The 12,566-nt window shown below is 39.0% G+C and overlaps 1 protein-coding gene across 3 annotated transcripts in view; it reads right to left on the reverse strand.

The window, feature by feature from the left end:
• slc2a4rg (SLC2A4 regulator) overlaps positions 1-12,566 on the reverse strand; it is a 42,481-nt gene that overhangs the window by 14,176 nt on the left and 15,739 nt on the right. For 2 of the 3 annotated variants that reach the window (XM_008413922.3, XM_008413920.3), the window contains exons 3-5: positions 6,985-7,095; positions 4,972-5,072; positions 2,243-2,475 (exon numbers count right to left, since the gene is read on the reverse strand). In XM_008413922.3, coding sequence (XP_008412144.2) covers positions 2,243-2,475; positions 4,972-5,072; positions 6,985-7,095 — 445 coding nt within the window. The remainder of the gene's footprint in view (positions 1-2,242; positions 2,476-4,971; positions 5,073-6,984; positions 7,096-12,566) is intronic. The other variant, XM_008413921.3, reaches the window with a different exon arrangement.

A 12,566-nucleotide genomic window follows, 5' to 3' on the forward strand; every position in this document is an offset into this window, starting at 1 on the left:
TCCAAAGAGCCCGTTAAAAGTTCTGTTGTAATGAGGAACGCACCAAAACATCAGCTGTTGATCAGAATCAGATGATTTTCAGCTTGATTATCAGCCAGTTGGAGATCCAGATATCTGATTTATTCTTTCCCCCCATTCAGCGAACCCCACCATATGTGAGGTGTAACATGATGCGCACTGACAACACTTTCAGATGTGGTAGTTGTTATTGAAGTCTGTATTTATTTATCTTTTTAATTTTTGACGTTCATTTGGGCTGCAGAAGAGAAGAGTAGGAGAGAGCAATACTTTCCACAGACAACAGGAAGGCTACACGTATTACAGCAAAGTTGCATTGCTTTTGGGTGGCATGTGGTGCAGTGAAAGAGCAGCTCCCGGCAGTTTGATTTCCATCTTAAGACCTTTGCTGAATGTCTCCCTCCCACTCCTCCCCATTTTTTCTCTTTGCATGTTTCCTGTCTGACTGCTGCCGAAAGAAGCAATAAAACATATAAAACAATAGTTTTAGCTGTTTGAGCCTTGAAACCCTGTCATGTAACATGATAGATTTGGAAGTGTCTAAAAATAAACCAGTTCACCTTTCATTGCTTGCTCTGAGATAGGTAGGCTCAACTAAACAATAGCCACTAGTTGCATGGCATCATACAATATTTAATGAGTTCTCTCTTTTTCCTTTGCACTCCCCTTTGTGCTTTACATTTGATCCTACTGGGAAGTAATGACTTGGCACACTTGGTACATTTTCTGTCGGCTTTAACACACTTGTACTTGTGTACAAGTGTTGCACATAAGTAATGTGTGCAACACTTGTACTTGAGAGAAAATATTGTCACAACTGTGTCCAAAAATGTGCTTAGTTGATTTTTAACCTCTATGAGGATGAATGAGAGAAAATCTCTGACAAGTAGGTGAATTTAAATCTGTTAATCAGAGAACAATGTGCATGTTGTCCTCACCTAACATCAGCTGCTCAAAATCAAACAGATCATTGTTCAATGTTGAAAGAAGGAGAGCCACTCCCTGCATGTTTGACATTTGACACCAACTTGTTTGAATCAACATCTATGGAAAATATGAACACAGATTAAAACTGCCAATGCCCAACAGTGGAAATATCACTTCATCATAAGCTGATGAGTGTGTAATGCGTTCTGCTTTGCAGAGAGCACGGCTCAGGTAAACTGAAGAGAGGAGACAAGTGCATGTATGATTGTAGGTGCACAGTTGCATGCTATGAAAAGACACACAGATATGATTTTTCTCATTATTCATATTTTTCATCCTTTCCCAAAATAATCTACCCAAGAGTGGGTATTATTGTAGAAACAATTTGAAAGGAGCAAAATAATTAAATAAATATTTTTGCTTAACCTCTGATGATACTGTGCAGAAAACCAAACAAATTTTGACCATCTTGATATTCTATTAGGAAGCTGAAATAGTGAGGATGTCTGTCTACAAGATTACACTAGCCTACGTCTCTAACCATTTACATATAATAATTACTTTTTTGTTCGATTACCTTCATATCTTGTGGGTCATAGAGGCTACAGTGAAAGTGGCCTACAGAATGAGAAGCAGCATCTATTTTTAGTCAATATGTATGTTTGCATTTATCCCTTCAAGCGCCATCCTACCTAATATCATGACTGGTTATCAAAGTAAAGGCATAGCTTTGCAGAAACCTCAGAAATCTTTACTGTATTGCAAAGATGTATATATATAAAATCTATAATCTCTCCTACTACTCCTTGGAGAATCTCCTACACAAACTGTATATTAACCCTCTTCAGTCACTGTAAGTGTGGAGGAAATATATATTAATTTGTCTCCATGTATTTTTTAAGCTTTTCTTTAACGCATGCTTTATTCCTCCATGAAAATCTAAATCATCTTCTTCGTTCTTGCCAAAGCTTCTTTTCCCCTGATAGGCCTAGAATCAGTTGGGAAGCTTATTTATAGTGAAAACACTTCCACATTCTGGACTGTCTTAATAGAACAAAAACAAGATGAAGGGAAGTGAAAGAGTGAAGTTAATCTATTATTCACACAAGAAGAATGTGACAGGCTTGATGTCAGAAGCTGTAAACTGCACAGTGCTGACATTTCTGGAGTCTTTCTGCTGTTTTTAAAAACAAAACTGGCTTTGGGAAACAACAACAACAAAAAAAACTCCCTCACAATTCAAACCCACATTTGAACAAAATGAATCTTCATCGTGCCAGATGCTCATCAATTTTACCTTTCGCTTTCGAGGGATGGGGTCCTCAAACATAAAATGCGTGCTCTCTGAAACATCCTCGCTGGCATCATCTCCTTGGGCCGAGTGCAGGAAGCCCATGTTGGCATCTTTGGAAAGTGGTGGGGACGGTGTGGAGGGCACTGATTGGTCACTGGCATCCCAGCTCCAGTTGCCGCTCGTCGAGCTGCTGTAACTTGCAGAAAGCACCTCTTTCCATGTTTTGCTGGCTGGTTCTGGATTCACAAAACAAACAGCAGAGTTGAAGATATTTTAAAACCCCACTTATAAGTAAAAGTTTCTTTTCCCTAAATTTATCCTGGAGTAAATACAAATTTTTCATTTAGGGAAACAGATCAAAACATGTATCCAAGCTTATAAATACAGAATGGGATTGACAGATGTAGAATACAGTCTACTTCCAAGTACAACATGGAGCTGAATCACAGACCAAATGGATTAACTGCCATGAAACAAACAACAACAAAAAAAGAAACACTATGTGTTAAGACAATGTCAGACATTATACAGATAACAGATTCACATTAACAGTTTATAAAACTTCACTAAAACTGTGATCAACTATCATTCTCGTGCTTCTGTAATGTGGTGAGTTATGTAAGCAGTTCATAAAACATAGCTCCTCCTAACTTAACTGTCCTCTGAGGGGAATGAAAGCTGAATACCACAACAAAACCTTAAAGGGATAGTTCAGATTCTTTGAATAGGGGTGCTATGAGCAATTCAAGGTTAGTTTATTTACATAGAGCCATTCATACATTAAGCTATGGAAGGTGTTTAAAAAGTGACATATAGAGAATAAGAAAAAGAAACATTTTCCATGCAGGTAACTAGTCAGATTATTTTACCAAAAAGTGCTGTAAACAAAAATGTTGTTAGTACCTCTCAGCTTTGTACATCTCAGGTTTTCATGGAGTTTGGTCATGAACTGAGAAGCAGAGAAACTAAATGCTGCCTCACCTTGTATAATTGTGGTCCAACAAACACTGAGTGAACAGGTATCGAAGACCTGAGGGGTCCGCATAGTCCGAAATCAACAGGATTTTAAAATCTATCATTAGATATACAGGGAGCCAGTACCAGCAAGCTAATTTTGCAACAAACGTTATGTTTGCTAAAATTCATATTTGAGTCCAAAACATAATCGGGGTTTCTCACATGTTTGGGGGTTTAAACGCTGATCTCAACCTTCCCATTTTGGGACCAAAAACCACAGTGTCTGTCTCGTCTATATTAACCTAGGTTAAATATCAACCCATTGCCTCATTTATATTCATTTATAATATGGTCACCTTGACTCAGTGAATGTAGTGGTCATGTGGTGACATGGACATATAAAGTTGCTTGTCGCGAGCAGCATACATACAGTAGTAGATGTAGTCCTCTATTGGATCCGACTTTAGATGATGAAAAAAGTGGTCTGACAATGAACCTTTGAGGAACCACAAATTCATTTTTATTCTCCCAGATTTAAAATGATCAAACACAAATTTCCTGTCTGTTAAAAAAAATAAGAACCGGACAATACCACACATTTTTCCAGCATATCAATCATTATGCTATGAGCAACTGCATCAAAGGCAACACTGAGGTTAATCAATACCAAGACAGAAAGTTCTAGACCCATCATTGTTAAGACGCCTACTGATCAAAACTTTTACCACTGGTGTCTCGGTTCTGCAGCGTGATCAAAAGTCTGCCTACAGTGCTAAAGAAATTATTTCTCTCTTTTTATCTTGAATTTGTTCAGAAACAATTTTTTCAATTATCTGTCAGAAACTGTGGACTGGATATGGGTCTGTAATGAGTTGCTGATGGATAAATTCAAACACTAAGTAGCCATAAAATACTTGGCCAGATCTGATGTCCTTGTGTGCAGAGCAGATCTAATTATTTGTGAGAAGGATGAGAGGCAAAGACATTGTGGAGATGAAAAAGAGAGAAGAGCAGCTCTAATTTTAAATTGTTACTGCATTTTGGTATGCTATAAGCTATAAAAACATTTTATCTTAATTTATTATCATTATGGCTTTGAATAGTTACGCAACAGAGGAAGTCTAACAGGTTTTGTCTTGACATGATTTCACTTGACCAGCTTTGACTACTTTGCTTCTGGAGGTAAACTTAATCTTCTTTTAGCCAAACTGAAGTTGATCAATGAGTTATATATACTACAGATAAAACAATGACAGCTCAGGACCTCAATATATCCATTTCTTTAGATTTCTTGGCATTCTAATTTAAAATTATCCACTCTCTCTTATTGAGAAGGGGAAAAGAAACTACCGCCAATCTACGGTAAATGAAATGCTCCCAGGACTTTGACCGTCTGGCTAAGCTGGCATGATAAGGGCAACAGCAGCAGTGCTAGACATTGTGAGAGGAGCTGTGTTTATAGGGTCAAAATTTTAAAGAACATGAATGCATCAGAAGATAACAAAATATTGCTGATAACATTACAAGGTTCTATCTTCCCTTGGATAAACATTCAGCAGCTCAACTTGATTCAGGGTAGAGGAACATCAAGCGATTTGAGATGAGCACTCTCCCCAGCCTCTCAGAGCTTAGAGTTAGCACCCTTTGGCAGGTTTTAAAGTAAATGTACTTGATTTATTTAACATGGAGGATGAGTCACTGTTTGATCATGCAGCTCCTACTGAGGGAGCTGTAGCTGCAGGGTGGAAAGGAAACCTTAAGGCTTATGGTGTCACCTGTGGGCACAGAGGAAGGATAGAGCACCAAGGGGGATGTGGACAGTGAGGTCAAGACGGTGGCAGCCATCACCTCCTTATCGGCGTGACCTGAAGGATTCCTGGAAAACACACAAACAATGACAATACGTGAAAAAATAAGCACTCAGTTCATGTTTGAAGAAGTTATATAATTGTGTATTTGAAAACACAACAGCATCACTTTAAATTCTGTAAAAATGTCAAATATCTGTTGCTAAACAAAATAACAACCTTCATAGCAAAAAATAACCATGAAGTAAAAATAAATAAAGCAAACAAGAAGTAAGAGCGTTAACAGACGTTCAGTGAGCCTTGAACACTTGCATGAGAACATTACATGAGACTCTTAATGGAAAGCCTCCAGGGTGAAAGTGCCTTATAGTGTGCTTTTTACACTGCCTGTGGAACCTTGCTGGTGAAGCTAAAGAGCGATGCCTTCTCCTCCTCCTCTCCACTAAGCTCAATACTGAGAGAGCCTGCCTCATTCTAAACCTTTATGCTATTCAGTGGAACCACGACAGATGCACGTGCAACACAGCTCCAGCAGAGTGGAGGTTTTTAACATGCGGCAATTTCAGAAAAAATGTTGCAGAACAGTCACTGAAAAGCTTCCTGCAAACATTAACAAACTTATCTGCCTCACACACACTATTTCTCTCTATTGCTTGTATTTGGCGATCTCCGCCGCGGTTCCTGCCGTCCTTGAAAGAGAAATGTGGGGAAAATTGTTTAAGGCCGGTCCAAGAACTCACCCACACACTTGAGCACATTTGCACACACACACACGCACGTACACCCCCACACGCACACACACACACACACACACACACACATAACAGGATTTGTTTTATCAGGTTACGTTAGGTAGAATAGCAAGCTCTCCGAGTGAACGTAGTCAAGTGGGCACATTTTAGAACTGTATACATGTGATATAGACCAACAAAAATGGGAAGAAATCTCCAACTCTTATGTGAAGAGAAAGGAAGCCTGGCGCTTTAAAAGGCTCTTGTCCCGCCCCCTGACTTCTTCACAACTCAACCAGAGTAAACCGGTTTGAGGCATTCTCTCAGCCAAGCCCTAAGCCCTGGCTAAGCTCCACAGTGAGTTTTAATGCAAGCTCGCGCACACAACTGCACACAATCAATTAAAAAAAAACTTCTACAAACATGTCTAGAAGTGCGCTTCAAGTGATCAACCCTCCATCTACCTGCACAAACAGCACTTTGTGTAATAAAAGTTTACTTTATAAAGAGTTTTACAGAAGCACAGAAAAAAAGTTTGTAAGTGGCTGAGCTCCCACGCTGATGAGAATTTGCTGGATAGGGAGCAAACACATCCCAACGGAATGTACCAGATATCTCTCAGAAAGAAAGCACTCCACCACACTCCACACAGAAAGAAAAGTGTTAAGATATGTTAGTTTTACTCCTCTACGTTGTCAAATCGAACCCGAGTGCTCACAGTCATTGAAGAAAATTCAGAGTATAAAAGTACTGCAGAAAAGGACACCAGAACTACAGAAAAATGAGTAAATATGCAATATGTATAAACAGCACAGACAAATACATGTAGGCACACACACATGCAGTCTGGCCAAGAGATAAAGAGATAACAAGATTAGCTGTGTCCTGTTTCAGTCATTAGCCATGTTTTCAGTACTAAACAGGGCGAGCCAGGGACACGGTTATGACTTATGGAGCTTATTTCTCTGCTGCTTGTTTCCACTTCATCATCAACACAGGCGACGTGTTATCAGTTTGAACATGGAAGTAAAATGTATTCTTAAAAGTGAGAGCTAAGCCTGCTTTAGTCTGTTTTCTGGAATCTACATGTGCATATCATTTAGAGGGGATAAGGAAGCAAACGAGCTAAAAGTATAGCTAGCTTTTTGGTTGAAACCAGAGTTAATCCAAATTTTATTATTCCTCCCTCTTGTGATCGTATGCCTGCAAACATAGATACCAAGACACAACCGACACCATTACCACCCACCTTCCATCCCCAGCCTGATTTCCTGACATTGAGCACTTTCCTTCCTCTGCTTCCCAGAACAACCATGATCTCTCACAGTCACCACAGCTTTTACATCTGGTGCACATTTCTCTGTAGGGATGTGATGAGCAAAACAACACATGGACATGTTTTAGACATCTTTTTACACAAAGTCAACTGATGATTTTTTTTTCTTTTTTAATAAACAGATGACCTAATTTACTGGTGCTCCCCTACCGATTTTGATATCAGTGTTTACAGCAGATGGCTGCCACATTCTGCCATCATAAAAATCAACTCCGACAGATAACTGCTCCACCATTGCCACTTATCGCTCACTTCGATGGACGCGCGACCCTAAATGACACGGTCCCTCGTCTCATCTGTCTGTGGAATAACTATGAAATATTTAAAGCTTGTGGGAGAGCAGAACAGGAGGAGGGCACAAAAACTGCAACAAGGTCTTTAAAAATCTGTTTACATCTTCTAATAGCAGGATTTATTTTAAAGCAAGTTAAACGGGACATAGTTTTATTTAGGCTTCCTGCAATTTCTGCTTTTAGGGAAAGCAGATATTGCTTTAGACAAACATTGTCTCTGTGTCTTGTACTTATACATGCGGTTAAGAGGATGATGAGGTTAAGTTTTTTGGGGGGTTTGCCTTTTCAAATTTGGATGTTTGCAAGCACAGTTCACTCAAAGATAATATGATAAATGTTACACTCATTTGAATGAATTTACATAAATAGCCTGTGGTTACTATGTTATTTCGCTGGGTGTGGTGAAGCCATTCGTGGCAGATGTTAAATTTAACTCCATCAATGACAAGTGTTTCATGAGGTGCCAGTTACTTTAAGTGAGAAGGCTTATTCCCATTTCAGTACGTGTGTTTATGCAACACACAAATTTATACAGCCACTAGAACTTAAACCGAACTAAACTGATCACTATTGTACTTTATGTGGTAGAAACATTTGTGCATAAAAAGTACATTATTGTAAAGCAGTGGGAAAGGAATTGTGTTTTTTGAAATTGTCTTTAAAAAAAAACCTGAAAACTGTGCATTACTATTTTCTAGGATACCTTTGAGTAACGCTCAGGTCAACTAACTGCTTTACAAGTCTAACTAATGAGTGATTTAAAAATGTAATCTCTGCACAATGATGCAATTAGTGGCACTGTTTTCTCTAAGCAAAAAAAGTTCTAGGTCTAAAAATCAACCACTGTCCTCTTCTGCTCTCCTGTGAGAAAGGTTTGACTGATAGACCAGCCCACCCGGTCATCTCTACATGTTTGCAGTTAACAAAAGGCACCACCCTATTCCCAACTCATCAACTTTCTTGCTATATTTAGCAACACTTCAGACAAAAAAATTGGAATCGGCCAAAATCGGAATCAGCATTTTATGTTGGTAATTGGCGATCAGCCAGAAAACTGCAATCGGTGCATCCTTAAGGACTAATGCTAAGACGCCAACTCTGGAGGAGCTCCAGAGATTCTCAGCTCATGAAACAAATATGGGAATTTTGCCTGCATTGAAAATGCTACACAAAAACTAACTGTATATCACCCTGAGTACATAAATCTCAAGGAGAAACGAGGTGATGGCAGCACTATGTTGTGGAGGTGATTTTCTTTAAAGGGGTCAGGAAAGCTATCAGTTGAAAAATACCTTTTTTAAAAATTTTAGAGGCTACAAAATTTTAAAACCATGCAACATTTTCACTCAGTGTCATAGTTGTGTATTATGTTGTCTTAGTCCTTCACACAAAATCCTAATAAAATATATGCATGCATGCTGCAGAAAAATGTGAAAAGGTTCAAGTAGTAGGATTGCATTTGCAAGGCCCTGTACGTGTGACATTTGGCCCATTTAAGTGCATGCACAAACAGAACCATACAGTCGGTCTCTCACACACACCCACACACTCAAAACACACTTTTACCTTCCTTCCACCTTCAATTTGGATTGGCCTTAGCTGAGCCAAGAACACACCTCTCTGGCAGCAGCACAACACATGGGCTGGCTAAAGTCAACATGCCAGGTCCGGCCCATATGGAGACTTCTGCTCTGAGCCAAGACAAGAAGCAGCAACAACAAGCTCAGAGTTCAAAAAGAAGAAACCACTGTCCGATACATCCTGCATCCAAGTACTGTATCCACTGAGAAGATAAGAGCTGCAGATTAGTATGATATTACTGTGTCGCAAAACCTTTTTACAAGATTTTGTAAAGAGGTTACAAAATCTTTGTAACCTTTTTAGAAAAGGTAAAAAAAAAAAAAAAGGTCCAGTACAACAATTTGTCCAGTCGCACTAAATTTTCAAAAATGTCCAAAAATGAAATGTTGGAAACTACAAATAATAACTGCAATGCTGTCCAACAATTGCTCAGGCCCACAACAGCTTTCTCTCCCCCCCAACACACTAAATTGAAAGATCACAAAACTGGTTAACAATTTGAAATACTTGCTCTAAGTCCCATTTTAGAGAACAAAAATTGGAGATATAGAGAAGTGAACCAACATTATGGTGAGATTTTGCCATTTTTATCATGAATACAAAACCTTTTAACCATAAGCTCAACATAAATAATAAAATTTGTCACAGCGTGTTTTAATGATGAGAGGAAAACGTCCTGGAAAGTTGGATGAAGTTGTCTAAATGGAACATCTCACAGCAGATTAAATTAACTTGCAGCGCTTAGGTAACATTTATTGAGGAAAAAAATTAAATCCTGAAGCTGCAGAGTTTTCCATAGAGTGTTCTACTGTACATGCCGCAGTTTACTGAGCAGTTTTATGCTCATGAGGATTCAATTGCATTACAGTACCACTACAGATCTTATCAAGCGGGTGGTGAAGCTATTGTTACCCTATCAGACAGAAAGCAGAAGTTTTACCAGCAGCTCTATCGCTTTTAAGTTGTTTTCTCCTCTTCATTAGATCTAGATGCTGTTAAAAAACAAAGCTAATCATTATGGGGATGTTTGGACTGTCATGAACTCATATCCTGAAAGACCATATCTCTGGGCACTGTAAGCTTCCTCCAGCTGCTCCACTCAGGGCACTCTGCACATTCTTTTAACCTATACAGCTGGTATTCTGAAGGTCTTTGCTTTTCTCTTACCCGACATAGTTCATCTTACGAAGAGACAAATGAAATGAAAACAGGACATTTCATGCATTTATTTATTTTTATGGACTTGTGAAGAAATCAGCTTTTTATCTGATAGCTCATCAACCCTGAGTGAATTTAACAACTTTTTTCCTCCATCAAATAGAGTTGCAACACTCATTTGCTTGTTGCACCTTTCTGGCAAAGCCTCTGCTCTTCTTTCCATAGCAAGACTTCCAGCGGCTTCCTCTTGCAATTTTTTTTTCTTTTTATGGTGCAATAAAGTTGAAAACCACAGACAAGACTTAGATGTGTATCTTGTTTTCCAGGAAACGGCGCCGAATCACATAGGCTGCTTGCATGAGGGTTAGTGTAAAGGTCAACAGAAAAGAAGAGACAGATGGAAGGCTGGTGGGCAGCTTTATTGCTTGGAATATCTGCTGAACATGGACGGTCTAGGTCGCATTGTTGCAACAAAATGGCAACAATGATCTCCGTCTACTTATAAGCTTAGCTGTAGTTGCTTTAAATATTACTTATTCATCCCATGTGATCATGTGATCAACGCGACCCCCACCCACACCAACATCATAATGTAGTGCTTGTGTGCCTTCCAAGTGTGTGTGTGTGTGTATGTGTGTAGAAGCTTCCCAATATCCATAGCAGCTGCATGTGCCCAACGGTGACGAGGCAGCTGGTGTTTGACCTTTATAGTTAAAGTTTAAAAACACCGTCTCGCAAACTCATGACTAAAATCAGCGATCAAGCACCTCTCTGTTGGAGTCATGGTGAAATTTACATCCACTGCGCTCCCTTTTTATCTATCACGAACACAAACAAATGCAAATGCACACCAGGTCAGAGCATCGCAGATTATAAACACGGGCATGTTTCCAGTTGCACTTTTGATCTGGTGGATTTTTTTGTTTTTGTTTGTTTTTTATCATTCATAGTTTTTGCCCTCTTAAGAGTTAAAGAGGCCGACTGGAATGCTACCCCCAAAGCCACAGAATATTGTCTCTTATATGCCAGGATATGCATCCCGGTCCTTTTCCTCTCAGCTCGCACAGACTCAAACCTTTGAGGATCTTGGTTCTCTATAGCTTGTTTATAAAGACGAGACACCGCATGTTATTTCAAATCATAACAACCCACGATGATGATGTAGATAAGGACTTTAGGAAAACTTGACATGTAAAGTGGAGAAGTGGTGTCAGAAAGAGATGAGCTGTTGTCAAACTGGAATATCATAATAGGGAAATGTTGGGAGTCTACCAGGTCTGACGAGGCTGGTGTTGGTGATCGTCTGCGTGTCGCCTCATTCAAATCCACTATTTATAGAACACACACTGCTCTCAATCCTGCAACATCCTCTGTGCCCCATCATTCTGCCTGGACCCCAATAGCATTATGTAATGTCATCTGACCCCCAGGAGCCCCGGTCGCTGGCTAGCTGCAGGAGATCATAATGATTGACAGTAAAACAGTCTGCCAGTGACTCAACACAAGAACCCAGGTCTACATCAGCGATGCTTTGCATTTCTACACAACCTTAGCTAGAAAATATTGGAAAAATATAACAAATAGAAATTCATGTCTAAAAATGCATAAGAATTTCACTGTTTGTCTTTCCTACTTTTACAACTCGTCCATTTCGTTGCAGTCCACGCACATGTCAGGCCTTACGTAAGCCCACGGGCGGTGAACCCCCAGAGAGGGAAGGGCTGTTGGGCAGGAGCTGTGTCTCTTTAATGTGGCTTCTCACTGTGGAGGCTATTCAGTCTCAGCACAAAAAGGCCTCTCTTTCTCTCTCTTGATCCTAGAATGCAATCTGTATCCTTCAGGACATGAACACAAACAGCTTTGTTTTGGGAAAAAAAATAAAAAATTATATATATATATATATATATATATATATATATATATATATAGGACACACATGGAGCAAAAAGCATGATTCCGTTAATTCCATCTTATTAAATGTATCATAAACTACGGTACACATATGGTTTTTATTATAGATTTAAATTATAGATGTAAACAATTTAATGTGAAAGCAAATTCACTTCAAAAAGTCAATACATCTATGTTTCGACTTAGACATCCCATAATATTATTTTTAAATCAATGGTTCTTCAAAAAAGATAAAAACACAATGGAGGCAGATGCTATTCTGGCTTGCTCACACATTTACACAATAAAACTGCATACATTTCTGAAGATAAGCTGAGAATTTAGCTGGTGACTGGATCAGCTAATTTTTAGCTTAATCCGCCCTTACTGATTTTCTGTCAGCTGGAAACTTAATTATCCAATTTTAGTTAATACATCATACCTTCCAGGTCATGCTAACAACCACAGTCTTGGGTTCGGATGGTGTCATCGAGTTAAGACTCAAAGTTAGCAATTTGTGGTATTGGGAGGATGCTTTAAAATAAAGTCATAAGAAAGTCAGTATCTAATAAG

This window comes from Poecilia reticulata, chromosome 7 (genome assembly GCF_904066995.2).
Source record: "Poecilia reticulata chromosome 7, P_reticulata-male-v2, whole genome shotgun sequence".
Classification (NCBI taxonomy): Eukaryota; Metazoa; Chordata; class Actinopteri; order Cyprinodontiformes; family Poeciliidae; genus Poecilia; species Poecilia reticulata.